Below are 20800 nucleotides of genomic sequence, written 5' to 3' on the forward strand. Positions count from 1 at the left end.
TACATTTTAATGCAAAAAAATTTTTTTCAGGCCTAACTCATGCTAGGGGCAACTTCCTCAAATATGGTCTGTATTCCTAGGGCTTAGTGCAAGTTTAAGTTCTGTTTCATAAATTAAAACCTTTGCATACTGTTCCCCATGAAGCAAAGACAATTTAATGTTATGATTGTTGGTTTTCAACAGAACTATATATGCAGTGTTATAGATGTAAACCACCTCAATTAAAGGCTGCTTTCTCCTTTAGCAGACACAAGGAACGATTTTTCCCGCTCCGAATTTTAACCCTATTATGGATGCCCAGTTGCTAAGAGGAGCCCTACAGGGAATTAGTGAGTATCTTGACTGATTCTAACACATCTTTTTTTTTGTTCAGAAAGCTCTCATAAAATACCAAGCATTAGGCAAAATAAACACTCATAAAATTAAAAGTGTCACCACGTATCTGTTGATTCTTCAAGGTATCACAATAAGACACACTGGTGATGTCCAAATAAATCATGTATTTGCATTTACAGGAACTAAGATGTGGTTAAGATTAACCTAAAATCTATACCAACACTTATAGTAATGAATGCTTTCCTTGAGAAAATAAGAAAAAGAAAACAGAATTCTGTGTTATGCATTACAGTGAAGGCCAACAAAGGAAAGGTTTTTAATTGCAACTTCAATAATTAACTACTACCAGGGACTGTTAAGTCTTTTAATCAGTCATCAAGAAATAAAAATAAATGGAGTAGAAAGTTTAAAGAATTTATTATCTTTCACTCAGGAGCAATTTTTGCTTTCAGCCTATGTACAAAAAAAATTTTTGTTCATCAAAGCATTTTTCTCCGTTCAGATTTTTGTGTTTTCCTGTTAAACATTGTTGATATTGCTTAGGGTCAGAATATTGAATAATTTTTTTTTTTAACTATCTGAAACCTTTTCCTCACATTAAAATTGTTGTCTGTATCAAAATTTTTATACCCTTTGGGCTTTTCACAAGGCTGTACAGCATCGAATCTTGCATTCTGTTTTCAGTTTCTTTAATGGAAATGTGAGGACTCAGACTTAATGTCAAATGAACCAAAATGGGTATTATTGATCAAAAGGAATCTGATGTATCTTTTTGATTAAGTTGGCTACAGATGAAAAGTTTTAAACATTTTGCTAGACTTCGAACAATACTTTTAATGCAACATTGCTAACACAACACAGAGATTATTCTCTTCATTTAATACTGTAAATACAAGTGCATTAACCTTACTTTTAATTTACCTATCAAAGTACATGAAACAAAGTTCTAATTTCAAGGACAATTGGCAAAATACAAAGTTTAGCTTCGGAAGAGTTTAAGTCTCCATAGTCTTCACAGGCACTGACACCCCTGACCCCAAATCTTGCACATGACATTCACTCTTGCGCGGAGGTTCAGCCACATATGTTGTCCCACTGATACCAGTGGTATTACACAAACAAATGAAGTTATTTAGGTTTTTAAATACTTCCTGAACCCTTCTTAGTTTTTGCTGTAGAGACTGTATAAGCTGTACAGATTCCTAGTGATAATTATTTTCTAAAAAGTAAAAAGAAATCCTTATGCACAGAGTTTCAGTAATACATCTGTTTTGTGAGTTTGATGGAAAAGAATCAGACTGATGTTAAATCAGTGTCATGCTAAAAAGCTGGTGTAATTGTGGTGAGATAATCCAGAAGAAGAACTAAACCTGTATAATGAGCAAATACAGCCTTCCTCTGCCAACTTAAAAAAAAAAAGTATTCAATATCCAGTTACATTTGTGTCAAAATTTAAAGATCATATGATAAAATCTGCCTAACAAAGCTGTAATAGGTACAGAATGTGTATCTGTAACATACATATGTATATATATATGTGCTTATATAACAATGACTGGTAGAAACATGAGACTACCCTACTCCATTCAGATGCTAGCTGATCCCCATGCTTTCTAGCCTAATTCATCTCTGCTGCAAGTGTGATAAAGTCAATTGATTTACACTTGGAGATATATTTATGCTGGAATGTCATTAAAATGCTGAGCCATCTAAAATTACCAAGAGCCATCTTTTGGGGTGGAAAAAAATACAAAAATGATAGAGTTATTTTCAGAAAAGAGTAATTTTCAGAATATGATGTTAATCATTATCTTCTTTTTCACAAGCAGTTAATACTGATTCATTATAGAAGTTTAGCAGTATGCTCTAGTTATCAAGCAAAAGATCATAGGTAACCTTCAATAAAATGCCCTTGGAAATTGGTTAAAATACTACATTTTTTAAAACTTCGTAACTTATTTTATATAGTTCTTCTGAAAATATCTTTCAGCTTTTCAACAAATGGTCTGACCATAATTTGTCATCCTTATAAAAGAGATCCCTAATCCTGAAATGACAATTTAATCAATATCAACAGCGCATACAAATATGACTTCCCAGGCTCAGCCACAAATTCTACTAGTGTGCCTCGTTCTGAATACATGAAAGCCTCTATCTGTTTTATTGATGCTTTCAAATCCATTGAGCTTGAGAGAGATGGTGATGCATCTGATAATAACAGACTACTTCACTTTTTGCTGGTATTACACCAGCAAGTGAAAGGTACATAAGCACAGTAACTATAATTGATGTTGGTAAGTACCAGTGGGATATTAATCTGTTGATCTATTTTTTTTCAAGAATTTAGGTTAATGTTCTTGAACAAAACATGAACAATCACAAATGTAAGTAAATAACTACACTTTCTTAATTTAGAGTCTGTGTCGTGTTTCCTTTACAGGTTGTGAAAAAGATGTGTTGATTGATATCCTAACGCAGCGTTGCAATTCACAGCGGCTTATGATTGCCGAGGCGTACAGAGACATGTATGGCAGGGTACGACAGAGCCATTTTGTACTTTCGTTACTTCTGTCTCTCCTGTCTCCAACGTGGTTGGTCAGCCCTTCTCTCACGTCAGTCACTGGAACTAAAAGCCTGGCAGACAGCTGGCTGGCACCAACAGACTGGCACACAACTTCGCTCATGTAACTATTGATACCTCTGACGGTTTCAAATTGTTATTCATACAGCAGTAGAAGTATGTCTGCCACACACAAAGTTATAAAAAAGGGACATGGAAAGTTTCTTCTTCTATAGTTCATTCTCCTCCTCTATTGACCAAACCAGAATTTCTGGACAGACTTATTTCTTCCTCTATGTGCTTTTGGGGGTTTCTGCATTACTTTTTTCAAGTTTTTGGAATACATAACAAAATAGTATTGTATTTGGGTTGAAATACCAAAGAAAAACACTATACCAACAAATACAGGTAGTTGTATCTTATTCACACACTGATTAATGTTCTCATCTCAAGCACCGACATTCTCAGACCTCATACCATGTAATCCCATCTATACACTAAGCATAATACTAATCTGAGTTGCTTAATGTTAAATTTATGATTCAATGAAAGGTGTTTCAAAAATTTTAAGACATAAAAAGTTAGCTTTTTTTTCCAAATGCATTTTATCAATATCTACTGTATATAACAAGGTAATTTTTGTTATACGAGTTCTTAAACACACACAGAGATAGATATCCTCATTCTATTTCCAGATCTACTGTTGCTAACCCAATGACTTTGGGAAAGTTGCAATGCCTGCATTTTCCTCAGTTACCCCAGCTATATAAGAGTGAAAATAATAGCAACACCCTTTGTAAAATCTCTGTGAAATCTAGTGGTGAAAAGCGCTGTATGAAACTAGATACTATTGGAAAGCTAAAGAAAAATGCTGTGATTAAATTGACCAGACGTGCCCTTCCCCTAATAGAAGCCAGCCAAACATTTTAAACAAAATCCAGTTTTCTTCTTTTCTTGAAGCCTGAAAAACTAACGGCTCACTGGAAAATGCCTTGAAGGTCAGTGCATGCTTGCCATTGAATCGATCAGTGTGAATGAGGACAGTGAGTTCGCAAAAATCCCACCCACCACACAGCCATCAGCCTTAATTAGAGTTAACTAGGAATGGTTCATTCAAAAACTCCACATTAACTGCTGATGTGGTAGTCTGTTACCTACCAGTCTGTTAACTGGTAGTACTATGTATTTTCTTCTTTAGGTAGCTGAGCAGTTTTCCAGAAACAGCCTTTGGGCCACCTGTATACCAAAATACCTCACAACTGTTGACCTCTAAATATGCTGGAACACCCCCTTACTCTCCTAGAATTGGGGGAAAGAAGGGAGCTGGATTTAATCAGTGTAGTGGGTTGATCTGGTGTTGTTACTCACCTGCAGGAGATCACTGGCTTTATTTTGACTGTTATAAAAATTCAAATGCACAAGATTTGTGATATTTTAGATGCAGCCTTGAATGGATGAGTATGTTTTAAATAGACCATAAAAGAACAATAACTGAATCACAGGTATCCTTACCTTCCAAAGTCTGTGACAATGAGTGAAATCAGTGAATCTGAATGATTAAAAGTGTTCTTCTGCTATGAGGTATTTATTAGGTTACCACTACCATTACAGATGCAAACCACACAAGTTCAGTGTTTATCCATGCAACATTCCTCACTGAGTTTTAGTTTTACTTATAGAAAACTAAAGCATGTCAAGCTACCCAAAGGTGCCTGTGATAGTAAAGCACGTAAGCCTATTCTTGTCAAGTCTTCATTTATCTCCTTAATCCTGGACAGTGCTCCTTCTCTACTCCATCCATAGCAGCTGGCTGGGGTTTTTTAACCTTTTCTCTAGAGTGTTTCAACTGGACCTATCATTTTAATAAGGGAAAACATTTAAAAACTCCATATAATTTTTTATCTTTAATTTCTGCCCTCTGATACATGAAGATGACCTAGAGGTAACACTGATGATATCTCAATAAAGAATTGCCAAATGTCCTTCAGGAATGGAATTATGATTTGCCATATTTGGTATTCAAAGAGAACAATTACTGACTTGCTCGCCACTGATCTATTTGGATTTTCTTTTCAAACCCAAAATAAAAATATAAACAAATAAATAAATCCCTATGAAACAACACCAGCTTTAAATCTATACCTCTGTCAGCCATATTCAGTCAACCTGAAGTGCTATAAAGCCAGTGGCCACAGACCTAAAGATCTAGAAGAACTAAAGAAGCCAAAGAAAACCTCAGATGTAATTTTTAAGAATTTCAATCTCTAAAACTATGAATAAGAATAGAAGGGAAAGGCAAGCAAATTATTTTTATATTCCAGCAATGGGCTACAGAAAATTCTGAAACTCATGGAACATCTTGCATATACACCCGCAATTTTAATTTAAATGAATCCGTTAAGCACTGGGTATGCTTTATAGCGCAAGATATATCAAGATACTCTTGACAGCTTTCCAAAAATCCCCCAATTAGTTCTACCTTTTGCCATGTGGAAACAGAGGCCAGTACAAATTAGCTCTAATCTAGTTCAGAAATGAAACAGGAATGCTGATTTTTTTGTCTCACCTGTGATAGCAGATATACTGAAATGGCTAATCTGGTTAGTGTTCCATGCAGTTTATTTGATTGATCCCTCAAAAGTTTGCTATCTTGGGCAGGAACTGCCGAACAGGATGGGATGTGTCTTGCCCTGAATTGCTGTAGCTTACACTTCAGAAGATACTTTAGCACACATCAGTGATAGCATTTCAGTGGCTGTAATCTGTATGAATGGATATATTGCGTTGGGCAAATGTGCCAATCAGCAGTCCCAGCTTATGAGTGGTAAACTCTGCAGGACAGAGAAGACAGACAGCTAGGCAATAACAATTTTAGACTTCTCAGTTTAATCTATAGTAATCCTGTCAGTCCAATCCTCTACACTCTTAATTTCAATTCAGTCTGTTCAATATGGTATTGAATGTTATTATTCAATTCAACAAGTATCCCCACTATGCCCATTAATTTGACAAATGTAAAGTGTGACACATTAGAAGGAGAAATATATAAAAAAAGAAAATAAAACCCTGAACTGGCTGCATGATTCAGACATACAGACAAGCTTTAAGATTCCTTCTTACAATTAGCCTTCAAGGATTTCTTATAGCAGGCACTATTAGGAAATGTCAGTAATGACAATTTAGAGATGTCTTCTCTTATTTTTCAATACTTCACTTCCCTTAGTTCTGATTGCAGGAGTAATTTTTGATTCGTATCCATTTGTATTATTAATCCATTTTCCCACAGGCATGTTGTCAGAAGTGAGATGTCTTAATGAATTAATCTCTATTCCGTGTGTGATTTAGTGGTTGTCAAATGCATCTAATGTGCAATCACTGAAGACTGCGTGTTTCTTCATCATAAATTTCATTTTCAATGTGTATATGTCCTCCTTCATTGCTACTCTAGCTACTAATTTAATTATATTCAGATATGTATCAAAACCAAAGTACAGGCCTGAAAAAGATGCAGCTCTGAAAAAAGAATAGTTTATATCATGGGAACCGTTTCTGGTACTCCTTTAAATTCAGACTTAGGTCAGAACATATCTGACAGCTGCCTAGTGATGTACACAAAAAATAAAAAACATGAGTGCACAAGTATCTTTTTAATCAGAAACAGCAAGAGAATAACTAACAAGCTTTTGGCATTCTCAGTGTTTTGAAGGATGCTACTGGGAAAGGGGAGGAAACTCTCATCCATGACTCAGCTACCTGGCAAGCGAGTACTGAGACACACGTGGGGGAAGAGAGAGGTTCCTTTATATTAATCCAGCATCTGTCAGAAGTAGTGAATTCAGTTTGAATGTCATATATACATAAATTGAAGCACATAACCTTCCGGTAATCCAAAGCAGATATTTTTATGTACTAGGAGCAATATGGACGATTTTTTAAATTATTCACGTAGTGAGTAACACTGAAAAAAGCACAAGAAGTCGCCTGTGTTCTATGGGATTTGACTTCCAAAGGTGCTTAGCTCCCACAGATTCGCACAGGGAATATGCCAAGGGAAGCTGCAGATGCTCTGCCATGGTATTCAGGTTTCCAAGCCTTTAAGTAGTAGTTGCACTTAAACCCCTGAATTTTCTTCTGTATTCTAATGAACCAAAAATCAACAATCCTGTGTGGTCTACTTGGTTGTGTGTCTATTGTCATCTCACCCACACTATTAGAAGAAGCAGGTACTATTTAAAAGAATATTTTTCTTACTTAGTTTTAGCCAGAATTAATCTTCGGCAGTTCATCTTTATTCATTTACAGAGAAAACCACCCAAACTTTTTTTAAGCTGTCTTCATAAAGTGTGGCTATTGAAATAATCCTGTCTATGCATTTTCTTTTTCTTTTCAAGGATCTGATCACAGACCTAAAAGAGAATCTCTCTCATCACTTCAAAGAAGTCATGGTTGGCTTGATGTATCCACCTGCCTCCTATGATGCCCACGAGCTCTGGCATGCCTTGAAGGTACTTGTCAAATTCAGAATTGCTTAGAGTCACAGTCACTAATGACAGTACTGAACATATGTTAAATTGATTTTTTTTACATTTAAATGGTTGATAAACTGCTGGAAGTTAGTACACTGGAATAGTGTACTAAGTCATCAGAAATACAGTGCTAGATGAAGTTTATTCACTGGTATGCTAAAACCAGCATAAATAATATCCTTGCCATGTAACAAATACAACCCATTTAACACCCATGGTAAACTCGATAAATGAAGAAATATTTATACAGGGAAATGTAAGGCCCTGATCCTGCAAGCATTTATGTATGTTACGAACAAAATTCACTTGAACTGCCAGTGCCATGCACTAAGCCTCCACCTCTGAAAAGACCAGTACTTCTTTAGCAGCATGTCTTTACATAAACACTTACAAATTACTCTGTGACAAAGCAATGCTCATTCCACTCAAATTGAACTGATTGCACATTTTGGAGAAAGTATTTCCTTTTCTTCCCAGGATCTGAGCCTGTGCTCTTTAAACAACTGAAGTTTTGAAACAAACAAAAATATTTTTTCAAAGATCATGTAATTAAATGGTGAAATTCATTCGCGCAGGGCATTGTGGAGGCCAGAAGCACAAATCAGTTCATAAAGGACTTCAACAAATTCTTAGAAAACAGGTCCACTGTTGGCTATTGAAAATAATAATCCCTGGCAAATTCCTTCTCAGGAAATTCCTAAATTGCCAATTCCTGGAAGATGGGAAGGCATATCAGAGCTCAACACTGTTTTCCTTTTCTTTCCATGAATATTTGCTACTGTCCATTGTCACAAATAAAACACAGATTGTGCGACTCTGAGCAAGGTGATCTATCTTACATATTTTGAGAATCCCCTCAAAAAAAAAAGATTAACACTGTTTTTTCTTGTCCTTCAGACACTTAAACCAATGCACTTTTTAACTACAGTTGGCATTAAAAGGATTGTGAAATATCATTGGTAGCACTGGAAGCATGACTTTTATAAAAATTATTGACAAGCTTGCCAAAGTTATATTTTTTTCCAAATGTGGCTCAAAGTTAAACTTTCTTACAGTATTCTATCTTGATCTGGATTCCTATGGCCAAAGTGAAAAACAGGCCATATGTGTCTCCAGGCCCAGGCTCGATGTAACATTCTCCCGTTATCCCAAATGCAGAATACTCACCAACACTATACAAAAGCAGCATATACAGCATATCTTATGTAAATTCAAATTTATAAAATTAATTCAAATACTGTAGGAAAATACAGTGATTTGCAGCACTGCATGCATGGCCATGATGCTTCCCTTAAATATGAAGTTCCACAGTAGACATTACAGACCGTAACATTCCTAAATAAATTAAAAAAAAAAAAGATAGAAGCAAAACACAATAGTTGTGCTTATATCTACTTCAGATTGCCTGAACACTTGCTGGGGACGTATGCTCAATCTTTGCATCTGATTTCTTTCAGCAAATCCCAAATTCTTACTAAAGCTCTAAAGTTCTTCCCATTATGTTTCTGTCAACACTAGTCTTGTTTCATTCTCCACTTGTTAATGTACACGCTGAAATTTCGATTAAGTAGGAATATATTTGAAATACAGGGTTCTACTGTATTCAAAGTCATTTTCTATTTAAACAGGTAGACTATGCAAAAGTACACTCTGCATTGCTCCAGCAGAGACTGCTATTCTTTTGTTACTTCTGATAAGTGCAGCACTGCTTTCTTCTAAAACCTGTGGTTTCTACTAACAACATCTTTTCATATTTCTTTCCACACAGGGAGTAGACACAGAAGAAAAATGTCTAATTGACATATTAGCCTCAAGATCAAATATGGAGATCTTCCAGATGAAAGAAGCCTACTTAATGCGTAATGTTTTTTACAAGTGCACAGTAGCAGTTGTACTATGTGTGCTCTGGATGTATTAGCACACATGAAGGAACTGAACTCACAAAAATGACTTCTCAATACTAACTGGTTCCCTTCCCTCTCCTCTCCCATAACTATATACAAAAGGCTGAAGCAAAATGTTTAAAGTTGAAAATACGTCATAGTATTTTTGAGATGTATTGCTGCCTATGACATTTGAAATACCTGGCCACCACATTTTGAGATTTTCAGAAACTTTTGCACACTTTATTCAAAAAACTACATAAGCTGTTTTCCTTCAAAAAGTGCTTACTCAGGCTGGACACTCCACTCACCTGCCTTGATGGGGCATTTCCAAGTACCTCACTGCCACACAGCAGCAGCATTGGTGGGGCTGCGCCCATGGGTGGGTGGACAGGTGAGCCGGGGCAGCGGCTGAGGCCCCCTGGCAGGGCAGAGCCCCCACAGCAGGGCCCAGGCAGACCTGCCAGCCCCATGGCTAGGTCCGTGCAGAACCTGCACAAGTTACTGTGGAATAATCACCATAGAAAATGGATGAGTATTTATTTATTTATTTATCCTTTGCTTGCTAATCTTCATTAGTACTATTCAGAGCACGTTCATTTGTGATTTAGATTGTATGTTTTTGTTTTAACCTAGAATATAACAATGATCTTCAACAAGATATCGATTCTGAGACTTCAGGTCACTTCAGAGATACGCTCATGAACCTTGCTCAGGTACTGTAAAAACAAGTAGTATGACTTACATTTCTAAAAAATTTCTAATAACTTTTGATACTATTTGAGAAGTCTTAAATTTTAAGGTGACTGTGGTTAAAGCTAGTTCAAGCTAGCTAGTTCAAGAGCTACACTTTTGAACAGGAGCAGGGAAAGCAGAAGAGGAAGAGAACTTGAATTCTTTCATCTACTTTGACTTTGACTTTGGCTTTCAGACAGAGGCAAAGGTCGACAGACTATTTTCATAATAACTTTTGATACTATTTGAGAAGTCTTAAATTTTAAGGTGACTGTGGTTAAAGCTAGTTCAAGCTAGCTAGTTCAAGAGCTACACTTTTGAACAGGAGCAGGGAAAGCAGAAGAGGAAGAGAACTTGAATTCTTTCATCTACTTTGACTTTGACTTTGGCTTTCAGACAGAGGCAAAGGTCGACAGACTATTTTATTGAGTAAGTCCCTGGATATTCAACTGTTGACCCTCTGCTCAATCTGTCTCATCTCAAAAGGTGTCTACTTGCATGTACAAATGAGCTTTTCATTTTTAAAGCTCTGTTTTCTCCACTGTTAGAATATATGGTTCATAATCCAGTCTAGGCATTATGTAAAAATGGAGAAATATCCACATTTGACTATGAAAGAAAGTATTAAATAGTTCTCTGTTTTAAACATTATGTTCTTTGCGCTACTGCATATGCTAAATCACAGTATGTTTGCATGCAGGCAAACGAATCCTCACTATCACACACCAACTTTTGCAGTTTTGCTAATTTATAGCTTTATGCAACAAAATATGGTCATCCTTGTCAGATCATGAGCTCCCATTCTCATTGTAGTCACTGTGCTCATTATTTTAAAAATATTTTATAAACCAGAGTAACAAATAATGACAAAATGACTGCCAGGAGATAATAGCATACATAAGGTGTATCTGTATTTTTATATATGTGTATCTGGGGAAAAAGAGTTTCTTACTAAGATTTAAAATAGCAGCAGGCTTCACTGAGGTACAGAGATAAAAAGCAGATGTTTCAAATGTAGAAGCTATAAACAGGAAATATCTTTTTCTAACGTTGGAGGTTTTTTCCCCCCAATAATGAAAATTCTTCCTTGCTTAAAAATGAAGAGCTACAGGTTAAGCAACCTCACTTCTTATCTTTATTAAAACCATGGGACATTTTACTTGTCAAAAGAACAAATTTAAAATAAATTATCTGAGACTACATTATTAGCCCTTATTTTCTTAAACCACAGACATTGATAAAGAGACCTGAAATCAGCAACTTCTTAGCTAACAAGATCTAACTGATATTTTTCTCAAGATAAAGAAGAGTTGCAGAAAATTCCAGCTTCACTCAGTTATACTGTATACTTCTGAAGATTGTTAGTTGAATCATCCATGTTTGGATATGGCCTTACATTAAAACTCAGTGATATTTCATTAAAATATATCCTTTCTAGTTCTAGTACCATGCAATTTACAGAGGATTATTCTATAGCAACATTTCCAATGCATCCTTTAATGCTTTTTTCAGACACCCTTTGCTTTGATGTCTATTAAGTCTTGGGACTGATGACACACACATCTGACTACAGATAGAAGTAAATGTGCTTCATGTATGGAGAGCAAACTATTCAACTGCTATACTGTGGGATTTACGGTTTTCATGTCCACACTGAGGCAGATTAGAAGTTATAGGTTACAGTCCTTCCTAAATAAATTAACAGAGTTACAAATTCAGGCTAAGTAATATTCTAGTATGAGACAAACAGATTTTTATTCTCATTCTCTTTTTTTGGGTATTAATTGGAATATGATCATTTTCTACTATTTAAAAAATAATTATACATATTGTGGGATTCTCCAGCAAAACTATGCCAAGAGTAGTCACTGTTAACTGTTACTGGGGAAAGCAGGCATTTGACTCATGTAGAGTATTATTTAACTTATGCTTTTGTTCACTTGTCTGTCTTTTTTTCCTGTGTTTTCTCATGTATGCAACTTTATGCAGTCATTCCAGCATAATTTCCTTCAAGTAATTTATCTTGTTACTAGGAATTCCACTGTGTGAAATTCTTACAATTTAATTAAAATATAAATTAACATTTTTAACAGGAAAGGGCTATAAATCAGTCATTCTACAAGTTGACAATCAATACATAATTTTAATGCTCACTTTCACATATAGGGTAAAATGACTAAATTTTAAACTAAAGTAAATTGCTTCAAACACATATCATTAAGGCAGTGATTACATGCTGCTTGAGATTGTTAAGAGTTCTGCAACCAGGGCTGATTTGTATCATTACAAGACGATTTGGTTAAAAAAGCAATTCCAAAAGTTGTGTGCTTTTCTCCTTTTCTAACAACTATATAATTCAGATCATAGCGTGTTTACTAAAGCATATCAGCTTGATTTGTGTAACTGAAAAACTAATAAATGTATGGGAAAATTAGAAGTATTCTTCTGTTGTTTATGTATCAAAGTTGTCAAACAATTTCCTAGTCTTGATTCTTAATTTTAGACAATGATTATAAGCAAGCAAAATCTCTGTTATTTGATGTGCTTGCTCCCACCGTTTGTGCAGGGAGAAAAAAATGAGAAAAGATTCTTCTGGTAATATGCATATTGATAAGAAATAATCAGTGAATGGCAAATGTTACTCTTACCCTTTTTTTCCCCTCATAGTTACATATTATAGTAAGCAATATAACATACATAATACTGGAAATGGTGGTGGGATGGTAGTGGTAAGGTAAAAGCTTATTTATAACGGGACAGGTTTATCCACTTCCCCTATATTTACCTCTCACAAGACCGTTTGTCATTCCAGAGTTCCTCTACTTAGAGGAAATGAAGACATAACATGACAACTTGAAGATATTTCCTACAGTTGCAAATTCAGCCATTGAATGCACTAATCCAATCTAAAAGCCCATATGTGTTATCTCAAGAAATGAAATGTAGCTTCACATAGAGACAACTTAATATTCCTACAGTCTTTCAGGATTTAATTTTTGAAGAAAACGTATCTATTTTTCCCCCAGGGAACAAGGATGGAAGGATATGCAGATCCTTCTACAGCCGCGCAGGATGCAATGGTAAATATAGTCAGATGTGAGCTTCTCAAACATTAAAAAAAAGAACAAATACAAATTTTGAAAAGTGATTTAGGACTTACTTAAAATCTTCTGCATTTTTTTTCCTTTTTCTGGTACATTAGATTCTATGGGAAGCATGTCAGCAGAAAACAGGCGAACACAAAAACATGCTGCAAATGATTCTCTGCAACAGGAGTTACCAGCAGTTGTGGATGGGTAATCCAGCAGTTCAGCTGCTTGAACATAAAGTGGAAAGGAAAAATCTGACTTGCTAATAAAACCATGGTTTACATACCAAGAAGCTCAATGTGCAGCAGGGTATTAGCCTGAAACCTAAGTGTGAACTGTTGGAGCTTTCAGACTCCCACTGACGTTAATAGGATTTTGGAAGTAATGCAAAACTGAACTTTGCCTGGTGACTACAGACAGCTGTAGATAGAACAGACAGACATCAGGATGCCTAATAACAGAGAGAAGAATGCATGACCAAAGACATAGGCTACGGCTGCACTGCGTTTACACACAACGCATCAGGATGAGGCAGATTTTTCTTAACTATTTTCTTCATTTTTCCTAAGTAACTCTTTGCTATGAGTGGAAACACCTTGGGAGAGGCAGTTGGAGTATTTTCAACAAATGTTTGTATGTGAAAACACATTGTTGTGTTGAAGCTTTTCCACAGAAGTTTCAAGTTTTTGATGGGAGCACTTCAGGGTCCACATCCACTCTCTTGTAATGAACATACACACAGAAACATAATGGGACATTTTTATTTAAAATAGATAATCAGACATAATTACAGATTGCAAGAAAATTATATGAGATCTTCCAGATCTTCCACTGCAGAAAAGAAACCTGTTGTATCTGTTTGGTGACAAGTTTGAGATGTCTTTTGCTCTGCAGTGGAAAAACAGTCTGTTTGGTGACAAGTTTATCACTGTGCAGCCAGCTGTATTTCTTATGCCAACTTCTAACAGCAGCTTAGAACTACTTTGCTGTCATGGATCAACAAACTAATTCTTCTATCATGACTTCTGTAAGGCTGGTGATGATATGATTAACATAATGTAACACACCTGCTTATGCTCTACTGCTTTTCTGTAACAAGAGATCTGAGGGCTCTGCCTATAATGTAGCCCTCTGTAAGGTTTGTAGTGGGCAGTGAGTTGAAAATTATCCCCCTTCCCTAAAGGAGTAAGCACGCTCTGTATATTTGTGTGTGTAAGTCTGGATACCTGCGTTATCCAGAGTGTCCATGTCTGGATACTGACATGGTATGCATGTCATGCCATGGCTTCTTGTCAAAACCTATGAATCTCTGGCCAGTTTTAGCCAAGCTGAGCAAGGAAGTTGTCTTAATAACATGACATTCTTACAAGTTTCGTAAACAGAGGTTGCTAGATAGGTAATTTATTAAAGCTTCCAGTGAAACAGAGCCTTTGGAGTGCATTCATTTTATACTGTATACTGGAGAACCCAGAGAGAGAATGTCCTGGAAGCCAGGTTTCAGGCTACTTATTTAGATTGCCTTACCTGGGGGATATAGACATAATGAAACACTGAGAATAAATAGGGAAAAAAATAAACTCAATGGTTATAGTACTGGGGGAAAGCAGGAAAAAAAAGGCAAGTTGATCATTATCAATGAACTAGAATAAAGCAAGATTTCTTTCTTCCCCAAGTTTTCCAGGAGTTCCAAAATATCTCTGGGCAGGACATAGTAGATGCCATTAACGAATGTTATGATGGATACTTTCAAGAATTACTGGTTGCAATAGGTAACGTAAAAATATTATTTTATACTAGCAGTAATCTCAATAAATATCTAGTATGGTACCTCTGATGCATCAAGACTGTTATTTTTCTGATATTTTTATCCATTTTACTCTCCTATATTGTGTAATTAAATTTTCAGAGATAATTAGAAAAGAATATTTGAACTACTTTTCCATGTTTGTGTAAATCTAAAAATGTATATATGCAGCATTAGATTCTGACTGAGCAGAACTAGTATCTGTTCTTTATTTGATAACAAATTTTGTGTGATCAATGATAACTGCATTACCAACTGATTCTACACATATTAAATAACTGGCAAAGTTTTCAGGACTTGAGTGGTATATAAACAAGTTCCAAGCTTTATGTGCCTTTGTTTTTCATTTATAGAATAAGGATAATAATATTTCTACAAAGATGTCATGTGGGCGTATTCACTGATATTTAATAAGCCCTTCGATGCAACAGTAATGAGCACCCACCCAAAATAAGTACCAGACTTTTTAAATTATAACTATAGTCATGGTTGTGAAAACTGGTAGCAAAATTTTAAGCTGAGTCATGGACAGCTCAATTTTAAGCTGAGTCATGGACAGCACTACTCAGCTTTATATTTCAAGGAGCTCAAAGCCAATAAAATTGATTTTATAATAATCTTATGTTTACCTGTTGCAACTTTTCTCTCCTAGTTCTCTGTGTTCGTGACAAGCCTTCCTACTTTGCTTACAGGCTTTACAATGCAATTCATGTAAGTAGTCTTTCTTCTTCACATATCATAAAAAGTAGCTTCCCTATTTTTTTGTTTGATTATTCTTAAACAAGTACTTACAAATCAGCCCGTTCAATCTTCAAGGTGTGATTGCATGTTTTAAAATTGTTGGTATCTACATAAATTTCAAAGCAGTAGTGCCTAAGCAGCAGTTAGGATTTAACAGTTAACAGTAAAAGGTTAAATATTTAGATTCCTTAAAAAAGTATCTGTCTGGTAACTTTGTCGATCTTTTTTTCACTTGAAAACCTTTCTTTTCTATGGATTGTATCTCCCCCTGCTGTGCAGAACACAATGTGCACTTTTCTTACTATGCAATTTTTGTATCTTGAAATTGATTTAATATAAGTTTCACAAAATTAAATCATAAATTAGTGTTACATAAAAACAAATGGTCATATTTTCTTGTGGGGCTCAATGTATATATGTAGGTTCTTTATCTTTGTGTGTAAGTGCTAACATACTAAAACAAATGAGTGCCAAGAAGAAATGTGGGTAAATGCAAACACCTACAAATTCTTCCTACTAGAGGTCACTGAAGAAATTTTCTTCTGTTTTTCATTCATTAGTGAAAATAATGAGGCATTATGTTATATAAAAAATAAAGTATAATCTTTTAAGCTAATCTTTTAAGTCTAATCTTTAGAAGATGGTCATAAAAGCCAGCCATGGGTAAAATGTGAAGTATCATCCTAGAGCAGGATTGGCAAAAATAGATAGGATTCAAGCCAGAACCCTCAAACAAAACTATTCAGCAACACTTCAACAGGGCCCCAGTATCCTCTTCCAGGTGCTGCCACTACTGCTGTCCCCCGTTTCAGCTAAACCAGCAACAGTAGCAGCAAAGAACCAAGGAAAATCCCGGGGGCTGAGAGGAAGAGGCAATATTTTGTCTGAGCAGTCAAAAGAGGATTCTGGCACAGGACATGAAAAAGGTTTGCCAAAAGTACCAGGAAATACCAGCTATCAGGAAAAGTGACGTTTCTCAAAGGTCCTGTATCAAGACCACTTTTCAAGTTAAAACCTCATTTTTAATTTTAAGAAATATCACATAGACAGTTTTCTTCTCTATTATATTCAGATGATGTATGTGATGCAGGAAAAAATTTTTAATGATTAAGAATAAAAATTTGCATTTTGTTTTAATTAATATTTTACTCTGTTTTCACAAAGTGTTTTAATGAACACAGATAATTCTCAAAAGAAATGCAAGAATTTAAAATAGTGTCTGTTTTTGCAGCCAAGTTATGTCCAGTTTATACCAAAAGTTTTTTATATGTCCATTTATAATACAATATAATAAAACCCACCCAGGATTCTAATGCTTGAAATCATAGTCCGTAATGGTTTATAAGAAAGATCTTAATCTAGCCATCAAACACGTATCAAATTCTTTATAAGAAGCTTTTTAACATATCTCATTACTTGTTTTTTTGAAAACAAGATTTCAATATCAGTGGCTAGTCGATAAAATTACGATTTAGCTTTAAACAATCTAAATTAGTCATCAGTCATCCCAACCCTAAATCTGTTTTTATTACTTTTACTGCCACTAGATGTCCCCATTCTCCACACAATTACAATATGAAAATTTATTTAGAAACAGTTAAAATAAAACATAGTTGAATACAAGCTATGTAAATTCTAAATCAATGGTTAAAAATCTCACTGAATTCACATTCAGCAGCAGTTGTTGTGAAATAGATTATTGGCTTCAGTATAGTTTGAATGGACTCCACAATGACAGTCACAACAGCTACCTACAAACTGAATACCGAACATGACTGACAAAAGTTCATCAGGTTTTTCTTTTTAAAAGTTTCAGTGCATGGTTAAAACACTGAAATGTGGGGAATCTCTGTTATTCAGTAACATGAATTCTATTATTTGAGCATGTGAAAACTCTGTAGGATAAAACCTTTGAATGCTTAGACTTCTTTAAAATCTAGGATATCTTTATGGGTAGCCTAATTAATTGGCTTGTCTATTAAACATTAATATGAGCATATACAGATAAGCAAACACATATTGTCCAACTGTCAAGTTTCCTCTCATCTTCTTTTCTTTTTAGGACTTTGGGTTTCACAATAAAACAGTTATAAGGATTCTCATTGCCAGGAGTGAGATTGACTTGATGAATATACGACAGCGATACAAAGAGAGATATGGGAAATCACTCTTTCATGACATTAAAGTAAGTTTTTTATATACAGATAGGCAAACACATATTGTCCAACTGTCAAGTTTCCTCTCATCTTCTTTTCTTTTTAGGACTTTGGGTTTCACAATAAAACAGTTATAAGGATTCTCATTGCCAGGAGTGAGATTGACTTGATGAATATACGACAGCGATACAAAGAGAGATATGGGAAATCACTCTTTCATGACATTAAAGTAAGTTTTTACACACTTTTGCATATATTCAGCACTGGCACCACACAGACTGTGCCAAGCCCTACCGGAAAAATACAGAGGGTTAATCTCCATTCAATCACTTGGTTTAGAAAAAAAGGCAGTATATAAAAACAATAGCATATCTTTTTGGTGCCTCAGGCTGACTTCAGTAAGTGAGCAGTGAATTCCCAACTCACTCTCATTCTATGCGATTTTGTCCCTCCCCAATAGCAAGAGGAGGATATAAACAGGGTAGGACAGTGTATGGTGAGGAATAGTTTGCATTAATAGTTTCTACTCTAATTGATACCATCTTCTTTCACACTGTCCTGCAAGTTCAGACTGATACCACTTCCATGCAAAACTGAGATAAAAATCTGGTTTTATCCTTGCGCTTAGGTAGTATCAACCTTCAGAAAAACTATTCCTCTTGTACTTTTGCTCTGTATCTTAAAACAAAACTCTGACACTGTTTGATTGTACAAAAATGACTCTTGCTAAGACACTTTATCTTTTTTATAAAGTGCAGTAACTGTAAGAAATTGCTCATGATTTTTTTGGTATTGAACTTGACAAGTATTAAGCAGGTTTGATCCAACCTTTCAAAAGTAGATTGTTTCTAGGTGCCCAAGCAACCAAAGCCCAAGGTATGTGAAATTAAAAAAACCTTGGCCTAGAATCCTTATGAACACTGTAATATCTTACAAAACCTTACAACGTCAGTCTAGCCCTTGTCACACACCAAGAGAAGAAAAATTAAGAAAACATATAGTCACGGAAATGTTTTTTTTTTTTTCTTGCAGCATTTTGCTTCAGGGCATTATGAGAGTGCTTTACTTGCTATCTGTGCTGGTGATGCTGAAGATTATTAAGGAAGAAGAAGATGAACTTTGAAGGCTGTATAAATCTATTTTAAATAGAAAGTGAAGTAATACACAATACATTAACTGTAAGAGATCCCTATTCTACATAGAAGAACAGAAAAATCAGTGCTATACATTTGCTAATATTAAATTTTTCTTGAAACAGGAAAAAATGTTGGCAGGAACATGGTTTTATCCCTAGTTCTAGTTAATATTTCGTTTCTATGGTTAATATAAATTAATGAAGCAAGTAGTAAATTAAATCCATGTAAGCATATGTTTATCATTTAGTCTCGCAACATCCCAAACATTAGACAATAGGCTCTGGAAGAACCTATTCACTTCCACACTGAAAAGAAAAAACATTTTGCTTTATTTACTTTTAGCAGCATGATTTCTTCAAGTAATTTTTTTCTTTTCTTTCCCACTTCTTATACCTCATATTTTTATGCTCTTGAACATTATTGTTTTAGTTACTATCAAAGTAAGCATCTGCCCCAATCTATTATCACTCACTCACCAAAGAATGCTTTTGTATTCTCTTTCATTTAGCCCACATACTTAATGGCATTTCCCTTTTTCGGCCTGAAACAAAAGAAAAAATTAGAATCACGTATCCCAAACCATTCTTTAGTGCCATGCACTGGAAACCCCTGGAAGACAAAGCATTACATAGCTTTGAGTGGAGAAGTTCCAGAGGATTAAACTCTGAAATTCCATTTGCGCCTCTATCATTTTAATCATTAATTGAATATTGACCTTCAGAGCACTGAGATATTTCCAGGATGCCCCAGATGGTATAATTCAGGAGTTGACTAGTAGTACGTAACATTGCACCTCCAAATGAGGCTGAAGGATGCAGCACTCCTCAGAATACCAGCAAATGCTGTCTGACAACATCTGGTAACAACAACTCGTACCGCAATGAGGAAAGGCAGCAGAGCCTGGCCTCAAGTCCTCATCCCACAGGAGAATGTGACACTGCTTTTAAATACCCTGAGCCTATTCAGTGCAGCCTATCGATGAGACTTTCCAGCCTGTGTGTTTGTACCTTCTGTCAGTCTCTTATGTAAACAGACATAAGTAAGGGAAAATGTGGTAATATTCACTAAAATAACTGCCCTTTGTTTTTCTCCTGCAGCTACAATGTTTCCAACTTGACACAGCGATTAGATTTTTTTAAAATAGGTACCTTCTGCAAGTATAGCTCAGTATGACTCAATAAAGTACTACTATAAAAACGTTTGCTTTTGTGCTGTTTGCACCTGTCCCTTCCCTCAGTCTGTGAAAATGTTATTCTCAGTGTATCTTGCTTTTTTGCAAATACTGACTTTATGTTACAGATCTACTGATTTACAATAAACTTAAAATTTCAGTTGAGTCCCTCGAGTTTGACATATGTCAAAATATTTCAGGTGGATAACGTAAATATTAAGCCAGAACTTTGGAAGGAACAGCTCTGGGAGGAAAAATAAACTAAGAACAAAAATTAGAATGAGATGAGCACTATCCCAATTTGTCAGCATTAATAAAATCCTAAGCTTAAGGTTATATTATGATTTTGCAATTGTAGTTAGAGGTAGCTAATAACAGCCGTACCTCAGCACTGTGGAGTTACTTCGCTTTAACTCTGCGTACTTGCAGGGAGGAATAACGACACCGCTCCCAACTGCAAACACCTTGTTCACGCGGTGCTTCCCTCAGACCGGGGTCCCGAGGCCCGCCCGGCCCTGAGCCGGGCCCCCCTCGCAACACGCAGAGCGCGAATTCCGTGGGGAGCCCGTCACAAAATGGCGGCGCCGGCGCCCGGCAGGCATCCCGGGGCGCAGCCGCTCACACGCCGGGCAGGGGGCGGCTCCCAGCACCCTCCGCCCCGCC

The 20800-nt window shown here is 35.7% G+C and overlaps 1 protein-coding gene and 1 long non-coding RNA gene across 3 annotated transcripts; one reads left to right on the forward strand and one right to left on the reverse strand.

Moving 5' to 3' along the window:
* The first annotated feature begins 253 nt into the window (after positions 1 to 253).
* Positions 254 to 19269, forward strand: ANXA10 (annexin A10). The gene is made up of 11 exons (XM_019470226.1): positions 254 to 329; positions 2777 to 2871; positions 7288 to 7401; positions 9191 to 9281; positions 9942 to 10021; positions 13067 to 13120; positions 13243 to 13336; positions 14803 to 14898; positions 15586 to 15644; positions 17737 to 17859; positions 18863 to 19269. The coding sequence occupies exons 1-11, from the start codon at positions 290 to 292 to the stop codon at positions 18929 to 18931; spliced, it is 915 nt and encodes a 304-aa protein (XP_019325771.1). The 5' UTR covers positions 254 to 289; the 3' UTR covers positions 18932 to 19269.
* LOC109279253 lies at positions 13289 to 20717 on the reverse strand. Of its 2 annotated transcripts, none has more exons than XR_002086104.1 (3): positions 20522 to 20717; positions 19443 to 19507; positions 13289 to 13353 (listed from the first exon to the last, which is right to left on the reverse strand). It is a non-coding gene; the product is annotated as an uncharacterized LOC109279253 (long non-coding RNA). The 2 variants fall into 2 exon arrangements; XR_002086103.1 differs by lacking the exon at positions 13289 to 13353 and adding an exon at positions 13886 to 14017.
* Positions 20718 to 20800: the final 83 nt, after the last annotated feature.

Source organism: Aptenodytes forsteri, unplaced genomic scaffold (genome assembly GCF_000699145.1).
Source record: "Aptenodytes forsteri isolate BGI_AS27 unplaced genomic scaffold, ASM69914v1 Scaffold13, whole genome shotgun sequence".
Taxonomy (NCBI): Eukaryota; Metazoa; Chordata; class Aves; order Sphenisciformes; family Spheniscidae; genus Aptenodytes; species Aptenodytes forsteri.